The 26,496-nt window shown below is 41.4% G+C and overlaps 1 protein-coding gene across 5 annotated transcripts in view; it reads right to left on the bottom strand.

Moving 5' to 3' along the window:
* PHF14 (PHD finger protein 14) overlaps nucleotides 1-26,496 on the bottom strand; it is a 286,072-nt gene that overhangs the window by 194,910 nt on the left and 64,666 nt on the right. For all 5 annotated transcript variants that reach the window (XM_074984682.1, XM_074984680.1, XM_074984679.1 and 2 more), the window contains exons 6-12: nucleotides 24,136-24,247; nucleotides 18,136-18,273; nucleotides 11,907-12,053; nucleotides 6,524-6,794; nucleotides 5,103-5,209; nucleotides 2,164-2,259; nucleotides 405-508 (exon numbers count right to left, since the gene is read on the bottom strand). In XM_074984682.1, the coding sequence (XP_074840783.1) occupies nucleotides 405-508; nucleotides 2,164-2,259; nucleotides 5,103-5,209; nucleotides 6,524-6,794; nucleotides 11,907-12,053; nucleotides 18,136-18,273; nucleotides 24,136-24,247 (975 nt within the window). The remainder of the gene's footprint in view (nucleotides 1-404; nucleotides 509-2,163; nucleotides 2,260-5,102; nucleotides 5,210-6,523; nucleotides 6,795-11,906; nucleotides 12,054-18,135; nucleotides 18,274-24,135; nucleotides 24,248-26,496) is intronic.

Genomic DNA, 26,496 nt, shown 5'->3' on the forward strand with positions numbered 1-26,496 from the left:
ACACCCAGAATGGAGCATGCACAGGGACACTACACAAAAAACAATACAATATTGTTCACAGCAAATCCTCACAGCAATATAGACTACTAAATTCAAAAGATAATAGCATGGATTTAAAATTTCCATATTACAGATGCAACCTAGTCTGATATTTCAGAGGTAGAGCCTATTTCCTTTAAAGCACTGCTGTCTATCAACAGAGAAATATATGCTGATGTGCATGCCAAAATAAAGAAATGACTCAGCTTCTTAGCTTGGAGATAAGCACAACCCTAATGGCAGCCAAAAGTAAATTTTGCGGGAGGAGGCATTTTCTTCAATTTTTGTGTAATAAACACTTATCAAGATTAATCAAAATGATCCTTTATATATCATGACTATTCTACCAAGAAAGCATTACTTGCCTATAAAGTACTGCTGGAAGTGCTGATGTCTTTTGTGTTCCTCCTTCCTTTTTACTTGGTTTCCGCTCCTTCGGTGCTCGCAAAATTGCTGGTATGTTCAATTTCTATTGGATTTGAACAAATGCAATATATATATACACATTATTGAGGAAGACTAAGTATACTGTTCCACCCATTTGCCACAGCTCATTAAATTTGGTCAACCTCAAGACACTGGAATTATGAGGAAAAAATTTGATTTCTAAACTACTTTAGAGGCAAGAGTAACTACTGTATTTATTGCACCTCAAACCAAATTTTGTTTTGCACAGAATTGCGTATACATTTTTCAATGTAAAATGAAAACCAAAAAAAATGCACACACACTAAAATCTTGGCTTTTAATTTTCATCCACAATCAGAGAGAGAGGGAGAGAGAGAACCCACTACATTTGACAAAAGAATATTGAGGCAGTTTATTTTCCTCAGCCTCCCTGTTATACTGGTGCTCCATAGGTTAATTAGAAAAATTATCTTATTGGACCAAACCCTCCACAAAGCAGACGAGATTCTCTTCGGGTTTCTACTAATCTGCAGTATGCAAGCTTCTCAGACAGCAACCATCTATCAAAGTCATTTCTCGGCAGCCCTGTGGGCCTGCATCTGTTCAACCAACTGGAAAAAAATGTCATGCAAGCTGTGCAAATGAATTTTACTTCTAGTTCGGCTCTCTATTTTTTTTTTAATTTATTAGTGTTTGTACTCTGAAACACATTTGTGAACTTACTTAAAACGGTAAACTCTTGACCCAAACAGACCAAGTTCTATTAGCAATGACAGATTTCTTTTAAAACACAAGGAAACAAAAAACAAAACAAATTCAGCCAGCTTGGTGTGGGTAAACAACATGATTAAATCACAAGCATTCCTGCAGATAGTAAGGGTAGATTTAATTTTAAGAATGAATATAAACACAGCAGTAGCAAACACCATCACAAAACTCTCTGACATGGGGTTAATTAGGTGATGTCTTTATTTTCATCCTCTTAAATTACTGATTTACTATAATATTTAGTCTTTAAAATTAGCGGGACATATCAATGATTACTTCTTGAAAAGGGTTGCTGTTTTCTTATTTGCCAGGTATAGGTATAGAAGCCCTTTAAGAAGCTATGGGAGACACTACATAAAACACCAACAAAATGACTCACTGTTTCAGAAACACAGACATGTACATACTGCCAGCTACTGTGGCAACGGACAACATGGTTACTGGTGGCATCAAGAAATAAATTAAAGTTGCAGTATCATTGATATCATATATTCACTATTTCTAAAAGAAGGGTATGTCTTTTTATCTGCATAACTTAAAAACAACGTTGCAAGTGAGGTGTGGTTTTAGGTTTATAAAATGATCATAAACCATCAGTACAAACCCAAGGAACCATATTATTTGAAATCGACAACTGCTAAAGAAAAGGTGGAACAGAATACGGTAAGATTAACCTACACTTCAGGTTTAGCTTTATCACAAATGACAGGTCAATCAGTTACTGCAAATGAAAAAACTTTGCAAACAAGATAGCTATTACAACAACAAAATTAAACTACAGGTTCCCAGTAGGTTGCTTGCAGAGATTAAGACACATTTCAATCAGAAATCATTAACCCTAGAGTATGCAAAAGTGACAAATGCAAAATTTAAGAAAAAAATCTTGCTCTCTTAAAATTATGTGTGCTTATGTGTTGCAAAACAGAGGGGAAAAAACGAGAAGCCAACCTGTCCAATGATTCTGCCCAGTAGGGTCCATATTCCTTGCCCTTCATTCCGTAGCTTTCCATTCATGTTCTGTAGCTCTTCCAAGGACTCACACAGCTGAATAATAAAACATTGAAAAAATTATTTTAAAGTTTATTTCCTGAAGTTATTCAGCTTCTATAAGCTGAAAACTCTTTATCTGTAATGTTTATAAATTGCATAATTAACAACACAATGAAACTCAATAATCATGTCAATATAGCAGAGATCAGTGTAGCCATTCAGGCATATAACAGCACGAAGAAGAAAAGTTGGGTAGCCATCTGTTTTATAAAAGAGGATCTGAAGTAATTCAGTATGACAGTTAGGTTCTGCAATCACAATCAAAAAGCAAAGTTGAAGTATACTAATGCATTATACAAAAATATACCAAATATACTATTTCCAGCTATGAAGTTATGGTAAATGTTTCTAAATAAAGAATCAGGTTGTGTTCCTTCACCACCAAAGGGCGGGGAAACAACAGTTAAAGATACACACTTAAAAAACACGCAATCACTTTGTTAATTTTAATCACCATCAATGCAGTATTCTCAAAAGTACTTGCCAGCTACAATACTGTATGTGCCACCTACTAATTTTGCTAATCATCTCCTCCAGTCTTCTCTTATTTTTCTTGGATTATTCAACATGCAAGTGTTAACATTTGTTTGCATTTAAAACGTGTTTAAACCACTTTTGATAAATGCTGACCTCCTGAATTTAGCAAGTATCAGTATCTGCCCACACAAATAATTTTAATGGATTACGTATGTAGTTTCTATTTCACAAGTGATAAACCAATTTTTAATCAACACTAACTCCTCCATGTCCCAGGTTTTCCCTCATAAAAAGTCATTATAACAGAATTTCTTTGAAGCAATGTTATCATCTGCTACTCCCTATAAAAAGGTTTTGGGGAGGTTCAAAATGTAGATATCAATAAAAGCACTATTTTCATGTTTTGTTTTGTACACTTTCAAATAAACAACTCCTGCACTGCTAGAAATCCAATCACTTCCACTGGAGAAGAATCTCAAAATCAAACTACCCTAAAATTTGAAAGTGACAAGTCATGGGTCACTGTCCAAACTACGTGAACATAAGAATGGCCATAGTGGGTCAGACCAAAGGTCCACCTAGCCCAGTATCCTGTCTGCTGACAGTGACCAATACCAGGTGCCCCAGAGGGAGTGAACCAAACAGGTAATAATCTCTCTCCTGCCATCCATCTCCAGCCTCTGACAAACAGAGGCTAGGGACACCATTCCTTACCCATCCTGGCAAATAACCATTAATGGACCTAACCTCCATGAATTTTAGTTTTTTGCTAGCTACTCTTCAACTCCTTTTTGGCTTTTCTTAACACATTTTTACACTTAAGTTGGAAGTGTTTATGCTCCTTTCTATTTTCCTCACTAGCATCTGACTTCTGCTTTTTAAAAGATGACTTTTTATCTCTCACTGCTTCTTCTACACGCTTGTTAAGCCACAGTGGCTCTTTTGTGGGTCTCTTACTGTGCTTTTAATTTGGGGTATACATTTATGTTGGGCCTCTATTATGGTGTATTTTAAAAGTTTCCATGCAGCTTGCAGAGCTTTTCCTTTAGTCACTGTACCTTTTAATTTCTGTTTAACTCACCTCCTCAGTTTTGCATAGTTCCCCTTTCTCAAATTAAATGCCACAGTATTGGACTACTGAGATGTTCTTCCCACCACAGGAATGTTAAATGTTATTGTATTTTATGGTTACTATTTCCAAGCAGTCCTGTTACAGTTACCTCTTGAACCAGATCCTGCACTCCACTGAGAACTAAATCAAGAATTGACTCTCCCCTTGTGGGTTCCTCTTCCAGATGCTCCAAGAAGTAGTCATTTAAGGTATTGAGAAATTTTATCTCTGTATTTCGTTCTGAACTGAAATGTACCCAGTAAATATAGGGGGTAAGTGAAATGCATTACAACTATTGGAGGCTTTTTATTTTGATTGCCTCTCTAATCTCTCTTAGCATTTCATAATCACTATCACTGTCCTGGTCAGGTGGTCTATAATAGATCCCTACTGCTGTAGTCTTATCTCAGCATGTAATCTCTATTCATAGAGATTCTATGAAACATTTTGATTTATTTGAGACTTTTACCTGATTTGATTCTACCCCAGTTGCACAACCTGTTCTGTCCTTCCAATATGTTTTGTACCCAAGTATGACTATGTCCCATCGACCGTCCTCATTCCACCAAGTGCACACCAACAGCAAAAATGGTAACAAAGTAAGGGCTTATCTATATTTACTGGAAGATGGACACGCTGCGGTCTATCTTCCAGAGTTCGATTTTGCATCTCTGGTGAAGATGTGGCAAAAATCGACCTCTCTGCGTTTGGCTGTCGATCCCTGTACTCCATGCTATTATGTTAAGTAAGGGACATTGGCATGAGACTAAAGAGGGTCAGACTTCACTAGGGAAGTAAGTCAAATCTGATATGTCAATTGTAGCTAAGCAAATGCCACATCTAGAATTGCATATCTGAAATTGACTTATTTCCCCAGTATAGACTTAGCGTAAGGCTCAAATCTTTTTACTGGTTGCATGATTTAGTTGGGGTTGGTCCTGCTTTAAGCAGGGGTTGGACTAGATGACCTCTTGAAGTCTCTTCCAACCATAATCTCCCATAAGTCTACACTTACGTGGAGCCCTGTCAATAAGGCTCAGTCAGAAGCATCAGGGCATAACTTAGATTTAAAAATTCACTGTAACTACAACAGGAAAGTTAAGATATATTTCAAGTAGAAATTTTATCCTTGTGCTCCCCTTTTAAATAGGAATTTCCCACATCTCTAAGAAATGGTCTTTGAAAGGCAAAATTCTATTACTTAACAACATCTAACACTTAGCACATCTGTATTCACTACTTTGCTTACCTTGTTATATTCCACGTGAAGTTTTTCTTGCTCATTTTCTAGTTTATCTTTAATGTTCTTTTGTTCAGCCATATTTTCTTGGATCTGAATCATGCGCATATTTCTCTCTGTTTAAATAAAATCCAGTCCTTTCTAGCTTTAGTTGCATTTGTTTAAGTGTCCCAAATTGTTAACACAGAGAACAAGTGTTACAAATTTAAGTACTAAATAAGAAAACCTTAATATGTGAAATTATTATGAGAGAGAGAGAGAGCGAGAGCAATGATCAAATTACAGCCTGCAATCTTGTTAAATGACGAGAATGATGGACTATAAGCACACTCCCACCATATAAACCTGGGAAAAGCTTTTTCATTAATATTATTTGAAAAAAATGCAGTTTGGTTTATCCTAAACTATTCTTGAATGACACAAATTTGCAAGTAGCTTTGGTCTATTTTTGTTTTCGGTACTTGGATGACATTCACAAAATGGCCAGATGAGGTAGCAGTCAGAAGCAAATGATTGCCATAGCACTCCTTATAACTTTTAGTTCAGAGGTTAGAAGCCTCACCCAAGATTTGGCAGATTAAAATTCAATTGCCCTCTCTCCCTGGAGACAGGGCTATAGCAAATAGACTGCTGAGGGTCTCTGATAAGACCATCCCAATGACGGGGTTAAAAATTATAAGGAAGGCTCTGGCAAGTCTACCTTCTAAAATCTAGTCCTTTAAAAAGATTGAAAATTCAAAACAAAAAAAAAAAAAGTTTTGTTTTTCAGTTTTTAGATTCAGTTAATACATATCAAACCTTTAATAAAAATTTTTGAACCTCCCAGTAACAAACAAAATCAGCTATTCATCCAGCTCTACTGCTATGTGTTTTGTTGCACATGCTAAGCATGACAGTGAGACAACTGTTTAGTGATGTGCATAACTGGGGTTTAGCACTCCAGCTAAATCCCAGTCATGAGAGCATAAAGTTCTACAACAGAAAAAAGGCACAGAGCATCTAAAGAGACAGCTCTCACAATTTTGCTGAAGATGCTCAGAGGAGATGTTTTTCCATCTGAATTTCAAAGAGGATTGAAGCAAAAAAGGGCTAAATATCTACCCTGTCATGACTGTCAATAAAAATGTTACTTCCTGCTGTTTGAAGGAATTTAATTTACAAAAGAGATGTGTTTAAAAAGGCACACAGTAACTTACAGATGTTAATGTGAACTCGACATTCATTTGAATAAGAAATGACAGTTAGCTTTGTCTCTAATGATTATAAGAAAAGCTTATATGCTGACAGACAGAGTTACTTTAACCAAGCCTTCTCCGCTCTCTCTAATTATTCAAATGTTTGCTTTAAAACCTTGTATAGCATAAGGTCAGCAGGTATGAAGCACTGACTTTACAGCTTAAGAAACTTAAATTTCAAATTCTCATTCTTACCAAGATAATAATTCACAAAATCAGCAGTGAGAGCTGGTTGCTTGTGTTTTCTCCTTCCATCCACACTGGAACTGGTATCTGAAGTGTCCACTGGAAAGATGTCTGTACTAATTCCCATTAATTCAGCTTTGCGCATCAGCTTACGTATGGCTGAAGCACTGCTAGTGAGTGGTCGTGGCAGCTTCTCCCTGGGAACCCATGCCTGAGGCCTAGTGGTACGAGCTAATTCTGCCTTAGCACGGTACTGCTGCAGTCTGGCATTGATTCGAGCCTACAAAGTCCCAAAAAGTCAGAACAGAATGAAATTGTATAAAACGGAATACAAATCACTTTTGCCCATAAATTTAACCTCTCTTTAGACTACACATAAAAAGACATTACTTTCAATATGAAAAATATGCAAAATCAAATCCAGCTTTTTTTTTAAATATGTTAGGATGTGGTAACAGGCAAAACCACATATGAACATAATGTGATTTTACTTTAACATTTATAGTTACACTGCAGTGTATTTTCTTAACTTTAGGTTTGTGAAACCAAATGGAGTAATATTCAGAACTTACTTCCTCAGAATACCACCTTCAACAAGACTATTAACATGTGGCCTTCTGGCAATCTGCTGGAATGGCACATGGGGGTGGAACTGTCTGTGCTCACAAAACTGATAAAACTCTCGCCTTAAGTTTCAGAAAGCAGATTTAGATGTGGGTATACTCCTGGTAAAACTGCCCATCTAAACCTGCTGGCAAATATTTATGCCAAATCTATGACTGTTTTTTGAAGGAACCCCTTTCCCAAGTTTATCACTGCCCACACATACCTCTTTATAGATGATTGTACTAGCTGACATTAATGTACCAGAAAGGAATTCACAAACAAAAGCAATACAGGCACTAAAAGTACAGTGTACATATTGTTGATGGGATCTGTATATTTGTGGATATTTGACAGACAAATGTCAAAAGGTCAAGTTGTTATATGAAATAAGAATATACCGCCTGCAGACAGTCTTTGCAGTGGCAGATAATAGGAGCAAAAAAAGGGATTAATCCTGCTGAGCACAAGTTATAACTTGTATGCTCACCTGAATGAAGAGGAAGTTAGACTACAAAGCATTAATACAACTTCCCCAACAGATGGTATGAGATACCTTTGCGTGTGACAAAAGGCAAAAACATGCGCATGAACATGTTATACTTAAGGAATACAAGTTAGGGTCACAGATGAATATATTTTTCATCCAATAGATGTAGATGTTTGCGATCTTTGTCTTGGAGTGGAGGCGCAAGGGGTGGACAAGAACTGTGGATGTTTTGCTTGGTGATGGATAGTACCAACCACAAGAAAATTAGATTGTGGGTGTGAAAAGAGGTCGTCATCTATGTCATCAGCCAGGACAAAGTATTTCCTGTCCACCTGTTCGTTGGCGTGGGGAGTGGAGGCAGGTTTTTGCCAGATGGCCTCTGCAGGTTCCATGATCACTTCATCTATGGGGAGGGTAATTCTAAAGTGGAACGGGATAACATACTCTGCAGCAATATTCCTGATGGTCCAGTGATCTGAGGTGATAGCTGACCAGGCCCAGAGGAAAGGACAAAGTCTATTTAGGAAGGGTAAAGCAGGATCCATTGGTGCTGGTACTGTGATCTCAAGCATGACATCAAAAGGAGCACTTTGAGAAGGATTTGGGCTGGCCGCAGCTGGCCCCAGATTGTTGGTGGGAGGGCTTGCAGCAGGAGAAAACGGCCCTTTCATGAGTCAGAGCATCCACGAGATTGGAAAGACCAGGACTGCTGTTGATGATGCTGGACCTGCAGCTTAAAGGGCTTCCACTAGGTAGCGGGCGTATACATTCCTAAGGTCCTTTGAGAGTCCTTAAGGTTGTGGAGGTGGGTGTCGGTCTTTTGAGTGAACAACCACTGGCCGTCAAATGGGAGATCTTGGCCTGTTGGAGCTCCTGAGGGAGCACTGACAGCCCCAGTCAAGCCATCCGGTACATGGCTATTCCTCAGGCAACAGAGCAGGCCACAGGATCACTGACATGAAGGGCCACTTGCATACAGGTGTGAGACACTACCTTGCCCTCCTGCATGAGAGCAGACAACTCCTCCCTGAGATTTTAGGGGCCTTCGTAAACTTGAGGGCAGTAGCCCAGGAGTTGTAACAGTAGTGACTGAGGACGACTAGCTGGTTAGCCGTCAGAAGCATGAGGCCCCCCTGTCGAATAGGCCTTCTGACCAAAGAGGTCTAGGTGCCCAATATCTTCAGACTTAAGACACTGGGCCTGCTGCACTTGACGCTCTCTCTCATTTACAGCATCCCTCATCAGGGAGCAAGGAGGCGAGAGAGTATACAGGTACTTATAGACCTTTACAGGTGTGAAGTACTTTTGTTCTACCCCACGAGTAGTCAGGAAGATGGAGGTCAGTGTCTGCCAGACAGCAGAGGAAGCATTCATGATGGCCTGCCTGAAGAAGAGAACCACTCAGGATGGAACTTCCAAGGTAAAGATACTGCAGATAGGGTCAACAAACTCACTAACTTCTCCAATGGAAGATTAAGGCTGGTGGCTCCTGGAACACCCTATAGTTAGTTATATGCGACTGACCAGAGGTCACTGTGCCCATCAATTCAAAATACTCCCAGGGATCCTAGTATGGGTACCAGGCTGGAGGACACTAGGCGGCAGCAGGGCCCTGTTCTAGGACCTGAGAGTCCAACACTGGAGAGTCCTAGAATTAGGCCGGAGAAGGAGAATGAGAGGACCAAAGAGAGGCCATTCCCACAGGAACCAATGCAGAAGCATAGGCAACAACTGGCTTGGTATGCAAGATCTCACAAGGCAAGCAAAAGCAGTGAGGAGAGCGAGAATAGTGCCAGTGCAAAGGGTGCAGAGAACCAGACTAGTGCTGAGGAGAACAGTAACGAGTAGCAAGGTGCTGTTGTGAAGCAGACGACCACCAGTGCCTGGACAGGGACATGTGCCGTGAGCAAGAAACATGCTGAGACACATCAAAATGTGGAGAACAGGATCGGTGGCAAGAGCAGGACCGGTGACGAGAGCAAGGCTGATGACAAGGACTGGGGTTGATATGGAGAATGAGACAGGTGCCAGGACCGGGACTAGTGTCAAGAGCAGGACTGGTTCCAAATGGAGACTGGGATCTGTGCAGAGAGTGGGAAGGCTGAGGAGTTGAGGCCTTTGGAATTACAGAGGACTGAGGCCAAGGGTCTGACCTGTAAAGGGCCTGACGAAGACCACTAGACCAGTGAGGGGAGTGGGACTTGGTCCCTGACCAGGAGCAAGGTAGAGGTGTTAGGTGCACTGGGCAGATTCTGGAGCCCAAGGACAAGGGTCGAGGAGATGGTATCGGGACAGACGAAGCATGGTGCCATGCACTGGGGAGAGAGGCAGAATGTGTGGAAGATCTGGAATCGGAGACACTCCCAGCTGAGGCCCTAGATGTAGAATGGGTCAGCATCAAGCAAGATGGAGAAGGAATCAGGCACCAGGAGTCGGAATGGCAAAGCCTTGTACAGTTTTCCCAGGACTTGAGGTCGGCCTCAGGAGTTGCGCAGTAAGGCAATGGTACCCAGACAGGTGCAGAAAGAAGCAAAGGTTTACCATGGAAACATGCCAAGGAGCATGGGGTTTCAGTGCTCATCATTTTTACAAGCCCCCAGGCTGCCCAATACGTGTCATGAGTCAAGGAAGAATCAATCAACACTGGAGTACCGCTTGGTGAGTCCAGGAAGATAGAGCTAAACACAATTCTTTACAACTATTGCACTGAAAAGTCTAGGGATCCGCGTCATAGCAACAGATACTTGACTGAAACAATGAAAAAGCCAACATGGGCAGTAAGAAGATAACTGTGGGGTGCCAGGCTGGCTGGCTCATACATAGGCTTTGCATAGGTGCCACTCCAGAGGGCTCCCCAGCCGATCTGGCTGGCTAGTTGCTAGGAAAAACTTTCCGACAGCCATGCATGTGCACACACCCCTAACTCAAATATATATGAACAAGCACTCGAAGAAAGAATGCTCCTGCAGGTAGATTGGCAGAGACCATGGACACAGGTCACCTACAGGCCCAAACTAGTATAAACAGCAGATTCTCTCTAACTTGGAAGTCTTTGAATCACGATTTGAGAATGTCTCTAAATCATACAGAGTTTATAAGGTTATTACAGAAGTGAGAAAGTGAAGTTCTGTGGCCTGGGTGCAGGAGGTGAGAATAGATAATCATGGTTTGTTCTTCACATAAAGTCTGAGATCGAAAGCACAGACCCTTTACAATGCAGGCATTGGTTACAGATCCCTTTTTCCTTGTCCACCATTTCTGCCACTATTATGTGGATCTGCAGCTTGCCTCTGCCACCATCATCCTTATCCCCTTACACTGTTTCCCAGGCACTTTTCTGCTTCAGTCAATCTCCGTTCCCCCTGACCTTGAAGCATACAGTCAATCTCCTTCCTCTCGGTTCCTGTCTGTGGTGTCACGGCAGCCTCTGACAGTTGGAACGAAAAACCTGTAAAAACTTTACCCAGACCTGATCTGGGGCATGCAAATGGAACCTTCTGCATGTTTTGTTTAAAAACTGTCACCCATGGAGTATATGTAAGTTGAAAAGCCATACAGATCTGAAAATTAATATCCTATGAAAAATTTCAAGAGGTCTGCAAAAAACCTACTGACACCAGAGCACCTCACTTGCTGAAGTTCAAGTCCATTCTTCAAACCACAGTGGCACTAGAGCATCTCAGTGAAATAATTTAGCATGGGCAAAGCATATTTTTTCTAACTTCATTCTGAGTGCACACAGACACCCTAACCTGAGACAGACACACAGAATTGAAAATTTCTCCTAAAGAATAGAAAAATGCAAGCAACTGCAAATAGGCATCTTACATTAAAAAGTCTTGAAGCAACCTCAACGATATGATGCTATGTTACTAGCTTCTTGTAATAACTAAGGAAGAAGGTGGAACTTACTTCTAACACACATAGCAAAATGCCTAAAATCCTGGATATTTTTTTTTAAATAATCCTGAAATAAAAGTTAAAAATAAAATAAACACAACTATAGAATAAAAAAAAGAATTATATGTTACCTTGGTATAATACAGATGTATATAAAATAATCAGGATTATTTCCATTCAAATAAGTGTGCACGCACCTTTTCAGGCATTATATTATGGGGTCATTCACTCTTAGGAAAACCAATCTGAAGATAATCACTGCCATATTAATTGACCATATGCCCTCATCATATATTCCAGATTTCATTTTCATTGCCATTCCACCTAATTCTCCCCCCCCCCACGTCTCATTTAACACTGATTACTAACATACATACAGCTTTCGCACACGTACAATACCTGTGCTTCTGGCGAGAGCTGTTTCTCTCTTTCCTGCAAGGACATTTTACAATAAGATTGTAAAGCCAAGTAATTCTTCCGTTTCCATTTTCTGTCTAACCTGTCTGCATGCTGTTTACAGTAAGCAAAAAAAGGATCCGCTATGTCCTGTTTCAACAAGAAAAAGAGAATGAAAAGAGAAAAAAAAAACTAGTTAATAAAATAAGGAGGATTATAGAGTTAGCACTCTAGAAATTTCTTCATGTATAACACAATTAACACTGACAACTAGGGTAAGAAATGCAAGCCAAAGCAGGGAAAGTACAAGTTAAAGAATATTTAGATAACTCAGATGTGTTCAGGTCAAGTGGGCCTGATTAAATTAATCATAGGGCACCTAAGGAAGTATCTGAAGCAATCTAGTAGCCATTAGCAAGTATCTGTGACAGCTACTGCAGGACAGGAGAGGTCCCAAAAGACTAGCCAATACAGGACTATTTTTAAAAAGGGGAACAAGGAGGACCCAGAGAATTACAGACCAGTCAGCCTAATTTCAATATATATTAAAACACATTTAAGTAAATTATTACCAGGACCCTACCAAATTCACAGTCATTATGTTTAATTTCACAGTCATAGGATTTCAAACACAGTAAATTGCATGATTTCAGATATTTACATTGGAAATTTTATGGTGTTGTAATTGTAAGGATCCTGAGTTGTGGGAGGGTTACAAGGTTATTTGTAGGGGGATTGTAGCATTGCTACCCTTATTTCTGCGCTGATTTGGTGGTGGTGCTGCCTTCAGAGCTAGGCAGCTGGAGGCAGAGCTAAGGCCAGCAGCAGCACAGAACGATGGTATAGTATGGCATTGACACCCTTATTTCAGCACTGCTGCCTGAAGTGCTGGGACCTTAGTCAGCAGCTGCCACTCTCTAGGTGCCCAGCACTGAAAGAAACAGTAAAGAAAATGACATAGATATGGTATGGGCACTCTTACACACTTCTACACTGCCGCTGAAGGAGTGCTGCTTTCACAACTGGATGGGCAGCTGGCCTACATTACAATCGCTCCTCCCCTGTAGCCCAGCACTGAAGACAGAGTAGAAGTTAGAGTGGTGATACTGTGACACTCCTAAAACAAACTTGGGATCCCCTGCAACTTCCTTTTGTGTCAGGCCCCCCAGTTTGAGAAATGCTGGTTTCCCCTGTAAAAGCTGTATAGTACAGGGTGACAAGTATCAAAGTGGTAGCCGTGTTAGTCTGCATCCACAAAAACGAGAAGTCCTGTGACACCTTATAGACTAACAGGTATTTTGGAGCACAAGCATTTGTGGGCAAAGACCCACTTCATCAGATGCAACATACGAAGAAGGTCTTTGCCCACAAAAGCCTATGCTATAAAATAACTGTTAGTCTATAAGGTGCCACAGGACTTCTCCTTGTAGTACTGGGTGAAAGCACACAAAAGGCCAGATTTCATGGTAAGACATCAGACTTCATGGTCTGTGAAGTGTTTTGCATGGCTGTGAATTTGGTAGGGTCCTAATTAATATACAATTGATTTGTGAGTACTTGGAGGATAATACGGTTATAAGGAACAATCAGCATGGATTTGTCAAGAACAACTCATGCCAAATCAACTTGATTTCCTTTTTTGATAGGACAATAGACCTAGTGGCTGGGGAGAACCAGTAGACACAATACACCTTGATTTTCATAAGACTTTTTGCACAGTTCCACAAGACATTTTCACAACCAACCCATGAAAAGGTGATCTGGATAAATTTACTATAAAGTGAGTAAACAACTTGTTGAAAGACCCTTCTTTCAGGCTAGTTATCAATGTTTTGCTTTCAAGTTGAGACAATGTATCTACTGAGGTCAGTCCCAAATCAGTTAATCTTCAATATCTGCATTAACAACTTGGGTAATGGAGTAGAGTGTATATTTACGAAGTGTGCAGATACCACCAACCGGGGACCACCTTCCACAACAAACTTAAAATTCGAAATGACCTTAAATTAGAAAACTGGTATGAATTTAATAAGACGAAATTCAATAAAGTCAAGTGCAAAGAGCTTTACTGTGGTGAAAAAAATCATATGCACAGCTACAACATGGAAAACAACTGTCTGATGGTAGCACTGCTGAAAAGGATCTGGGGTTACCTTGGACCATAAACTGACAGAGTTATCACTGCGATGAAGCTACAAAAAAGTCTAACTTGATTCAGGAGTGTACCAAGAGGAACATTTTTTGCAAGACAGATGTGGTAACTGTCCTGAGAGCCACACTGGAGAACTGTATCCAATTCTGGGCATCACAATTTAAGAAGAATGCGGACACACTGGAAAAATGCAGAGAAGGGAGACAAATGATAAAAGGTTTAGAAAACTTGATATATGAGGGCAGGTTGAAAAAACTGGGCATTGGTTGTCTTAAGAAAAAAAGACTGAGGAGTGACCTGCTAACAGTCTTCCAATACTCTGAACACTATTATAAAAGGATGGCAATCAATTGCCTCCATGTTGACTGAAGGTAGGACAAGAAGTAATGGGCTTAACCTGCAGCAAGATTTAAATACTAGGAAAATGTTTCTAAATATAAGCATAGTCAAGTTTCTGAACAGGCTTCCAGTGGAGACTGTGGACTCCCCATCACTGAAAGCTTTTAAAAACAAATTGGACAAACATTCCAGGGAGAGCTTAGATTTACTTTGTCCTGCCAAAGCTCGGGAGGTTGAACTTGATTTTTCAAGATGTCTTCTAGTGCACTACTTTTCTACAATTCTGTTTCATATAGCTGGCTCTTGCACAGCAACATTTGGGACTTGGTGCCCCCAGCTTTGCATCAATTTAACTAAGGATATGTCTGCACTTGCACTTGCTCAATACAACTTTTGCAATACAAGGGTGCTTAAACAAATACACATCCCTGCAAATGACAACGTTTTGCCATGGCAAACACACATGTAGGAGGGGAAAGGAGCATTCTGTTGGGAAAAGTGCTGAAAAACAGAACTCTCACTTCCTGACTTTTAACGCCAGGGTTATGTCAACACAGCCTTGATGCTAAAAGCTGCACAGTGTAGAAATACCTTAATGGCCTGTTTAAAATCAGTTTAGCTAAACTCATGCAAACTTGCATGTGTATACCCGTAAACCGATATTTAGATTGTGTATGTTGATCTAGCATAATTCAGTAAAGAACTGACAAACTAAATTGACAGCAACTGGGTTTAAACTTATTTAAATGTAACTGCACGGGAATTTTACTTTTGTTTTTCTAAGCTTGCTTTCATATACTTTATTAAAAGAACATAATTTAATACAAAATGTTTGTTTCTTCTCACATAAAAACCTAGCAATTATTTCCTCCAGAATTGCAAACAGAACTAAAAGTATATTTAACTGGTCCCACAACTTAAGTAGCTCAAAATCTATATTCCATTATTTGCATACAGAGGTGACTATATTTTCAAAATTGTAGGTGAAATTAATCTTGGTTCAGTGTGGTAAAACAAGTTGAAAACAAATTTAAAATTCTAACCTTAGAAATAAAAGATTTGTTTTAGTTAAAGGCCTCAATTGAAAGTGCTGGTAGATACCATATTTTAAAATTTTACAGAGAGTCAGCGCTAGTCAACAGACTAATCAGTTCATGAATTATTTTTGTTTGTTTCCTTTTGTTTTTTACAATTATTGTTAAAGAGCACAGAAGTAGGCCCCAAAAAATGCAGCATAGGACAAACGAACACTGAAAACATCTTATTGCTCTCAAACACAACTACCCTATGCCGCACAATAAAACGATATATTCTCCCTGTGCTCTTTCACAATCTCTAATGATTGCCAAAGTTCTTTTGAACGAAATTCTATATCTGCTTGTTAACCTGAGGGAAAATGAACATCTTCCTTAAAATAAAAAGCACATAAAGAATTTAGAGCATTGTATTACTATACCAATCATGAAGATAGGATGGGAGAATTGTCACTTTCCCATACTGCGATGATCAAAGTTATTTTTGTATATCCAAGGATTTTTCACCCCTGTCCATGTCTGGTTCACAAACAATTATAACGGTTCTGGTATACTATAAATATAGCTATAAATAGCTACAAAAACCTGTCCTCTATCTTTTTGTAATTATTAACTGCTCCTGCGGTTCCTGTCTGGACAGTTCCAAGAAATGCTTGCTTCCCTATTGCCCCAATAGTTCAATAGAATATTTGATCATTCCAGAAAGAGACAGGCAGACATACATGTTAAATATATGACATATGTATTGGCTTCTCCATAGTGTTTCTCTTGGAAGCAACCACATTCTTCCCAATATCCTTCCAACTGACAAACTTCCAGAGAAAGGGACATTGCAGGGGAAAAAAGCCAGACACTCCTAATTCTGTATTAAGTGAAAGAACTTGTGTCTTATTTTCCAAAGGCATACTTCAGAGAGCCTGGTTTTCCTTTTGACTTCTTCACAGTTCTTTGATGGCCTAAGCATTGGCAATCTTCCCTATGATCTCTCACATACATATTTTTTCTATTTTTCATTGTTCCCTTACTCAAATTTTCACATTATTACAGCAGAACTATTTTATCAACTTGTTTACCATATGTAGACAGTTTGCAAGCTGAATAATTCTGCCTTACACAAAGGCTGTGTCTGCACTGGCCCAAAACTTCAAAATGGTCATGCAAATGGCCATTTTGAAGTTTCCTAAAGAAGCACTGAAATACATATTCAGCACCTCATTAGCATGCTGGCAGCCGCGGCACTTCAAAATTACTGCAGCTCGCTGCCGCGCGGCTCATCCAAATGGAAAACCTTTTTGAAAGGACCCCAGGAACTTCAAAATCCCCTTACTCCTATCTGCTGTTAGGAATAAGAGGATTTCGAAGCTGCTGGGCTCCTTTTGAAAAAGGAGCCCCATCTGGACGAGCTGCACGGAGGCTAGCTGTGGCAATTTCAAAGTGCTACGGCTGCCAGCATGCTAATGAGGCACTGAATACGTATTTCAGCGCTTCATTAGGAAACTTTGAAATGGCCATTTGCATGGCTATTTTCAAGTTTTGGGCTAGGGTAGATGTAGCCAAAGATGAATTAACACCTCTAGGTTTATTTTCTCTTTTTAATTTTCTAGCATATTTTCTATATGAATAATTGTCTGGCAAATTTGCTGACCAGGCACAAAAATCAACTCACTCTCTCAGAAAAAAACCCCCAATTTTATTAGTCTGTCAAAAATAAAATAAAATACCAAGGGGAGGTAAAATGTTTTATACCTATATTTCAAGGTGAGGGAATATACGTGACACAGAACTTACACCACAGGAATTTAGCAATCCTCAACTATGTGATTCAACCCTTGATTACCAAAAACTTTGTTTGTAGTTGTTAAAGATATGCAGTGTTCTTAGGTGCAGAGCATAGCAAACCCATACCATAATTGGAATGCACGGCATGAGCTCCTTATAAAGAATCAACATTAAACTCCATCTACCCATCACTGTTTAGCTGAAGGAACCATACTCATGTTTCCAGCACTTCATCTTATAGGTGAAAGCTACTTTTTATCAAAAGTTTTGCCAGAAAATTATTAACGGCCCAAGTGGACAGTTCTTTCAGAAATAAGAGCAATTCCAATGTAGGTAATGAATAACAAAAAAGATGTATATAAAACTTCTAAAGAGAAACAGGGCCCAGAACTGCCACATTTGCATTATTAGAGCAATGTAAGGGTATGTCATCTGGCTACAGATGGAAAATGAGCAACACAGAGGAAGATCTAAAGCTGAAATGAAGACGACAAAGCAAATTACTGCACCAATGTCCCCCACCTCTTAGTTAGCAGCATTTCTGGAAAAAGAAGTGACAAGATGGTTGGTATGATAAAAGGAGCTCCTCTTCCGTAGTCATTAGCTCACGTATGATTCCTTAGAGACAATAACTAGCCTTCATAAATCATAGCAGATTTGTGGTTTTCCTAACTAAAATTAGGGCTAGGACAGGTGGAAACAGCTTCCTGTGAAGAGCATATCTTGACCAGGTGGAGGGTGGGTAGGCGAAAGCAAGTCAAACGCTACCCTCCCCAATTCCAAAAATATACTTATGATTTCACAGCACCATCTTATCAAAAATTCCCCTCAGGAGTGTTATCCAGAAATATAGTAAGTGTCCCACATGCTTTTGTTAGGGCATTTCTATTTTCCATTTTTTTCTAAAGAAGTTGCATCACACACATACCTCTTCAGCTGCTGCTTCTGACAGCAGACCTTCTTTCTGAGCACAGGTCACATGGAAATAAGCTCTACACATGCCAGCATCACAACTAATGCAAACACCAGTTCTGGCAAAACGAGGGTCTTCACAGAAACTGCATTCCTATCACATAAAAATGGTAAAATTAACTACAGAATAAACTCTCCAATAAAGATTCTGCTTTCCATTACAAGTGGCATAAATGAAAGATAACTAATTATCTCCTATACAGGCACAAAATCTATTTAAATGTTATTAATGGATGGATTGAATCTCAGGAGGTACAGTAATGCACTTAAGACTAGAAATGGCTACAGCTGGAAAATGAACAAAGGAGAGGAAGATCTGAAACTGTAATGACAATGGCAAAGCAAATTTCTGCACCTATGTTCTCCACCTCTTAGTGAGGAGCCTTTCTGGAGAAAGAAGTGGCAAGATGCGGAGTAGGATAAATGGACCTCCTCTACTGCATTCATTAGCTAGTGTATGATTCCTTAGAGCCAATAACTAGCAATCATAAATCACTGTGGTTTTTTTTTTTTTAGGTCCTACATTCCCTTTTACCAGGTGAAGTGCAAGAAGACTTGAAATAATAATGCTGGATCTTTTTTCCTTCTTCCACTGGTCAGTTTTAACAAAACAAAGCAGCAGAAATTACTAACAAAATTATTTATGCAGTGATAAGCTTTCATGGGACAGACCCACTTCTTCAGATCAATCTCATTTCCAATACAGACTGACATATAAGTACAAAGGACCAAAAAGAGAATAAAAAATTACAGCAAAAACTGACAAATCAAATAGGATAGAAGGAAAGGGGTGAGAGATGGGGGGCGATGTTAATTGTCCTGCCTGAGATAATTCTGAGCATCAAAGGAAGGGAAGCAGTCCTTGTAATGCGTGAGGTAGTTAATGACTCTGTTCACACCACGTGTTAATGTGTCAAATCTGAATACGTACTCTAACTCAGAAATCTCATGCACTAATCTGTTGTTAAATTCTCTGTGTTGCAGGACACAAATTCTCAGGTCTTTAACAGAACGGCCCACTCCACTGAAGTGTTCACTAGCCAGCTTATGTATATTGAGTATATTGACTGCTGCGTGTCCATTTATTCTTTGGTGAAGGTTTTGTCCAGTCTGTCCATTGTACATAGTAGCATATATAATGTTGCTGGAAGTGCACGAGAATGTGCCTTTGATCTTGCAACTAACATGGTTAGTTCTGTCAGGGATTTTTCATCCCTCGGGCATTATCGCCCCCGTGGGTCAGGGGAACCAAGCCTTTGGCCATTAAACATCATTACAGGTACAGGTAGAATCTAAAAATCACACAGGCTGCCATTTAGCAGCCCCCTGTAACAGTCACTCTGAGTCAGTTGGTTTCCCTGGTAACCCTGAACTCAAACACTTCATGCCCAGGTTCAAAATCCAGGCCTTTGATTGGGCATCTGTGGAGAAATTCTGGAAACTTCCACAGGCTGGAGGACCTGGTTGAAAACCATGGACAGAATCATGAATATTAAAATCGAATCATGAATCATGCATGAGGACACCAAATAAAAGGCGGTGCAGCACAGCACCCAGTGTCAGTCTGGGGAGTCTGGCTGCAGTACAAGATCGGTGAAGCCTTTTTGAAGAGTTCCTGCCTTTTCGAAGAGCTCCTGCCTTTTTTGAAGAGCTCCTGAATCGTTACCAGCACTGCCCAGCAGGGTCCGCCTGCTGCGGTGACAGTGTGCTCGTTTTTACCTCAGCAGCCCTGACGTAGATCAGGCGAGCGGCGAACTGGCCTCATCTCTAGGATGAGGTACTGCGCGCTCGCCTGCTAAAACCCAGGGTCTACCACCTAAAGCGGCAAGCAGGCTCTGAGGTGGATCAGCTGGGTGGCGAACTGGCCTCACCGTTAGGGTGAGGTACTGCGTGCCCAACTGTTGAAGCCCAGAGCCTGCCATCGAAGCGGCACCCTCGCTCCCGCTGCCAACCATTCTGCGGAGATGACAACGGGCACAACCCACCTGCCTGACAGGACTGCAGCCGTCCGGACACGTAAATTTGCCACAGGCCTGAAGCTCAGCCCAGGCTGCACAGACTTTCACAGCCCTGAGGCCTAACTTGGGCTACACAGACTTTTATAGGCCTGAGGCTCAGCCCAGGCGACATAGAATTTTCATAGGCCCGAGGCCCAGCCCGGGCCATACAAGTTATACTATCACAACACTGTGGGCATTGGGTCCCCACTTCGGGGGGTTCGGGGTCGCAACCCAGACCGTGTCCTTCCAGGGCCAGGGAAGGGCCACACCCAGGGGCTCGACCCTAAGGCCGGGCCTTACTGCCCAGGCTTAAATTATTACTGCACACTTGTATTAATAGTAGTTAATCTGTTGATCGGTTACTAGTGTTTATTTAGTACAATTATAGTTAATCTGTTAATCTTAATAGTGTTTATTTAGTAATGATATTTAGTAAGTGTATTATTGGCTTAAGAAACAGGCAGGGCATCTTGGTAGAGGCCTAACCTCCCAGTACCCTACAAACCCTGTATCTTACCTTAACCCCTTACCTGTCTTTATCCTCCAAGCTCCAGCTGGGGAGGTAACACTTCCCCTCACTCAGCTGGGAGGAGGCCCTAGCAGGCAGAGCCCTAGGGTCTCCAATAGGGTGGCCTAGCAAACCACCGGGAGCACAAAGGGGGAAGGCAAATTAACCTTCCCCTGCTCGGAGCCAAAACCATTTAAAACTCCTAAGCCCCTCTCCTTAAACTTTCCTTTTAACCATCCTTTTTGCCTCCCAACTCAATAAAAAAACTGCCATACAGGTCTGCCCTATGGATTTCCTGTGTGTTACTATTGTAAGTGTTTAAGTAAAATATTATTGTTGCAGCTTAGTATATTAGTAGTAGTAATCACTAGTTTATATAGTTACATTGTAGGAAAATATCTACTGAGTTACATTTGTTGTTCCCTTTTTTCCTGTTCTGTTAATCAATAAACTTTGTAACCGTTTGCACCTGCACAAGCCTTCCTCTTCTCGTCTCACCTTTCTCCCTTAGAGCCAGCCTCCTGCCTGCCAGGGAAAAAACCCACCAGCCTCTCTTACAGCGGTACAGGGCAAGTGCACAATCCCCGGGGCCTCCTGCCGGAGGTGGGTGGGGGCGGCCTGCAGAGGGGCGGGGCGACCTCTACTAGTCGCTGGGTCTCCGCTGTCCCCTCCTTATCCTCGTCCCAGGCCCCTTGAGGATCCGAGCGGTATACTGGTGTGGGGTCAGTGTGGCCTTGGCCCGCGACTTTGCCCGCACCGACAAGTTCCGGTGCTGAGATCCCCAGAATAAATATGTGCACAAAGTTGGCAGTGGGGTTTGTTGCAAGGAAAAGTTCCAGGATTTATATTACTGTGATTGCTGGTGGGAATCTCTCTCAAGTTAGGAGATTGTCTATAGGAAAGGACAGGCCTGTCACTTAGAGCCTTCTGGAGTGTAGCATCCTAATCCAAAATAGGTTGTAAATTTTTAATGATGCATTGCAGGGGTTTGAGTTGGGGCCTATAGGTGATGGCAAGTGGTGTTCTATTGTTGATCTTCTTGGGCCGATCTTGAAGTAGCTGGTTTCTGGGTATTCGCCTGACCCTGTGAATTTGTTTTTTTTTACTTCTCCAGCGGGTAATTCAGTTTTATAAATGCTTGGTAGAGGTCTTGCAGTTTTTGGTCTCTGTCAGTAGGATCAGAGCAGATGCAATTGTATATAAGGGCTTGACTGTAAACAATGGATTGTGGGGTGTGAGCTGGATGGAAGCTGGAGGCATGTAGGTAAGTGCAGCAGTCAGTGGATTTCCGGTAGAGGGTGGTGTCGATGTGGCCATCAGTGATGTGTACTGTGGTATCCAGGAAATGTATTTCTTGTGTGGAATAGTCAAGGCTGAGATTGATAGTAGGGTGCAGGTTGTTAAAATCTCTGTGGAATTCTTCCAGAGTCTCTGTACCTTGGGTCCAAATGATAAAGATGTCATCAATGTAGCATAAGTAGAGGAGGGGTAACGGGATGAGAACTAAGGAATAGCTGTTCTAAGTCAGCCATAAAAATGTTAGCATAGAGTGGGGACATGCAAGTGTCCATAGCAGTGCCGCTAATCTGCAGGTGTAAGTTGTCCTCATATTGGAAATAATTGTGGGTGAGAACAAAGTTACATAAGTCGGACAACAGATTTGCTGTGGTAACATCAGGGATGGTATTCCTGATAGCTTGTAGTCCATCTTCACATGGAACATTGGTGCAGAGGGCCTCTACAACCATGGTGGCAAGGACAGAATTGTCAGGAAGGTTTCCAATGTTTTGTAATTTCCTCAAGAAGTCAATAGTATCCTTGAGACAGCTGGGAGTGTTGGTGGTGTAGGGTTTGAGGAGGGAGTCTACACAGCTGGACAGTCCAGTAGTAAGGGTGCCAATACCTGAAATGACAGGGTGTCCTGGGTTCCCAGGTTTGTGGATTTTAAGCAGTAAATAGAATCATCCCAGTCAGGGCTCAGATGGTGTGTCTGAGTGAATTTGGTCTCGAGTAGAGGTAGGGAGTTCTTTAAGTAGATGGTGTAGTTTCTCTCAGAATTCAAAGTGGGATCTGAGGAAAGAGGTCCAACATCACATTTTACAGACCAAATTCACTCAGATGTACTGCTCTGCTTTGTTTTGTTGGAGGACAGACTAACACGGCTTCCTCTCTGTTACTGGTCAGTTCTAAGTTAGACTCCGCACATTACTTTTTTATATGACCAAACATGCATAATAGAATCACTTCCTCCTCCCCCCGCTAGGATCCATACTACAGGTGTTCCCAAATAAAGGGCACCAAGAGTATAACAATTCAAGTGCACTATATTTGTATATTTATATTGTACTGCCTTGGATAGCCTACCTGTGAACAGTACTACTTATCCTGTAATCTCTCTGAAAGCTTGTGAAATGCCCAGATTACTACAACTCCTCCTATTAATCAGATATATCAACATAAATAAATAAATAAATAAAAACAGCTATTCTGTAGAATAGCTGCTGTACAGAAGTTTCACATTTGGACATTTATACAACAGTACAAATGTTCTGTTAAACTCCTACCAGCATGACAGAGAGCCACTTCCAATATACACAGGCGGCTCTTTAGTCATCTTGATATAAAACTTTTTTGTTTGTTTATTTTATTGTTTACGTGGTACTTATGTAAAATCCCATGCTGACAGTCTTCCAAACTCACATTTTACCTGCACCAAATGGGTACAACAAGAAAATCAACAGCAAAATCTTCCCCATATGGCCTGACAGGTAGAGAAACAACATTTGGAAGCAAGGAAACCAATGAGCCATCTACCAGAAATCCTTTGTTCTCTACTGTGTGCCATTTTGTGCCAGTTGTGATGGTAATTTGAGTGCTATGCACATGCATCCTTTTATGAACTGGACTAAGAACAATCACTCTTCACGTTAAAGTCCAGTTTAGGAGGGAAAAGGTTTTTTTTTTCCCCCCCTCATCCCAATTCAAGGCACAGCCCTTGATGTTCTGTCATTTTTTATTTTAAAAATGCTTTGCAGAAATCCTTTTGTTGCACTATTCATTGTTAGTTTAGGATTCCAGAGAACCTAAAATAATTCTTAGTGAATGTATGTCTGTTTCCTTTTCTTCTTACTCACTTTCTATTTCTCCATTCAGACTCATGTATATTCCTCAACTCTCTACATTCATACTTTGGCAGACTGCTATTAACACACATTACAAGGAGGTAATGAGTGTCTCCAGAAAGAAGGAGAGAAGAGGAAGAGAATGAGAAAAAAGAGAAAGAAAAAGAGTGCATACTTCTATTTTTATTGCATGACCAGCCCTGAATCTTGTTGAATTTGCTGAAGAAACAGAACTACAAAAAGGCAATAAAATATGCTATGCAATATTACATGTAAAGAAAATAAAACTATACCATGGTAAACATGTCTCTTCTAGTCAGTCTTACCTTGGCTCCATACTTGGAATAGTTCATTTCTGTAAGCGTTACTGGCCGCAGCTTGTCAATATCCCCAAATGCCACCCCTGGAACATACAGGGCACAAACAATGTGGACCCACCTGCAACAGCAGACGAAATTAAGCCCTTTACATCAACACCACTTTGCTCTTGTAATGCAGTCTTCATCTGCAGATTGCAAAGTACATTACAATGGACTGAAAGTATCATTCCCATTTACAGATAAGGAAAATGAGGTATAGAAAGGCAAGGGTGCAAAAACAGGAACACAAGCTTAGGGAATCATAGTTGAATGGCCCATCCACAAGCTCCTGGTGTTTCTCTCCTACCATCTTAATTTTTTCAGTAAATGTAGTTTTATTTTCTCCAGCCCAAGTCTTGGCAGCAACTTTATGTGGCTCTCTGTTAAATACAAATTCAGTAAAAACCACAAATACTACCTCTCTCCACTAATACAGTTTCAATCAAACACTGCAAGATTTGTATGAGAATTCAAATCCACGGAGAATTAAGGGAAGCTCTTCCCAAAAATGGACAGTGACAACATTTTGCCATCCACTTTGTCAGAGGCAATTTCTCTCCTCCTGTTCTCTGGATTTGTTTCTGGATACTGTGACTAATCTGTCATATCATGACACAAACACAGAACAAAACTCACTAGACCTAACTCCTGTAAGGAAGTTTCAAGGCAGCAGCAGTTCCACACCCAAAATTTGCATGTTAAAAGAGAACCAATACTTCATTGATGTGATTTTTAAAAAGAAGCCAGTATTTTTTTAAACGAAACATCAAATCACACAGTATATCACTTTTCAGCTACCATCATTGTCGGTATATTCCATTGTGCAGTATTAAACTTTAAGGTATAATAAACAGCACAAACTGGAGTTAATTCAAGGAAGTTTTATCATCTGCATTACACAGGTTAGGCTAGATGATCAGAATCGGGGGGATAAAATGGAAAATCCGTCATTTTGAGAACATTAGAGCTACATCTACACTAGCAAAATCTAGCCCTCTTTCGAAACAGAGCATGGAGCATCTACACATAAAACGTGCTCTTTCGAAAGAAAACTGGAGAAATGCGGTGCAACTTTCGAAAGAGCTCCTCCGATCCCATATTAGGAAGAGCACCTCCTTTCAAAATACTCACTCAAAAAAGAATGTGTGTAGACACTCCACAGTCTGTTCTTTCGAAAGAGGAGCTCTCCGTGGCACCAGCCACAGAGGACTGTGGAGAAGCCCTGCATGTTGGCAGCAGAGCTCTATGGTGTGTGCATCTGACCGCGTCTAAAGCCCCACTGTCACAGAAAGCCCTTTGCAGAAAGCCAAGAGTGTGCTTGCAGCAGCCGATGCATGAGCTCCTGCAGCATGTCTCACAGCCACCTCCGAGGACCAATCTGCTGCCGTGGCCAGCAGCCAGTCTCCACAGAAGTTTGAGGACCCTCCCCCACCAACAAGCCATCACACGGCCCTCATGACCCAGGCCAGTCCCTGGAAAAAAGGGCACCTTCCTGGACTAAGACTGAGCTGAAACACCTGCTCAGGCTCTAGAAGGAAGAGAAGGTGCTGAAAAAGATGGGGGGCAAGAGGCAAAATGCAGCTGCATTGGCCCGCTTCTCAAAAGACCTGGCAAGCCAAGGCCACCCTGTACGCATCCCAACCAGGTCCTCAAGGTGAAGGAGCTGTGTCAGGGTTCTGTCCAGGCCATTGACTCCACTGCCCACACAGGGGCAGGTCCCACGACCTGCCCCTATTACAGGGAGCTCCACTACCTCCTGGGGCACAGGGACAACTCCTCCTCCACCATCCCTCCTGGACTCTGCAGCAGAGGAGCCACACCCTGCAGCCTAGGAGAGGCCTGGACTGGCAAACTGCTAGCTCCAGGGCAACAGATATGGAACCAGCCACCGAGTTCTCCAGTGATGACGGGGATCTCATTATCAACATACCATCCCAGCCATTGAGCCGGGAGACAGCCAGCTGGATATCAGTGAGAACCTTGTGGAGGGACCCTCCGGTAAGTACACAGCGGGTCGTACACCCCGGCTTGTAGGGGGGAGCACCACAGATGCCAGCAGGCCACCCACATGCCCAGCGTACCCAAGCTGGGCACAGCACAGGTGGCTGTGGCTCATTACACTGCCACAGCTGCTGGCAACATCCAGCGCCGGCCCCCTGGGGACAGCGCCACAAGCCACACTTACAGGGAGGTGTGAGTGGGGCCACACTGCAAACTGTGAATGACCCACATGGCTGGGGACCCCACACTACGCACAATACACCAAGGCTGCCTGCTGCTGGAGGGGAACAGGTGCCTGCAGAGGTGTTGGGGGCACGGCCATCTTGC

This window comes from Carettochelys insculpta, chromosome 2 (assembly GCF_033958435.1).
Source record: "Carettochelys insculpta isolate YL-2023 chromosome 2, ASM3395843v1, whole genome shotgun sequence".
Lineage (NCBI taxonomy): Eukaryota > Metazoa > Chordata > Testudines > Carettochelyidae > Carettochelys > Carettochelys insculpta.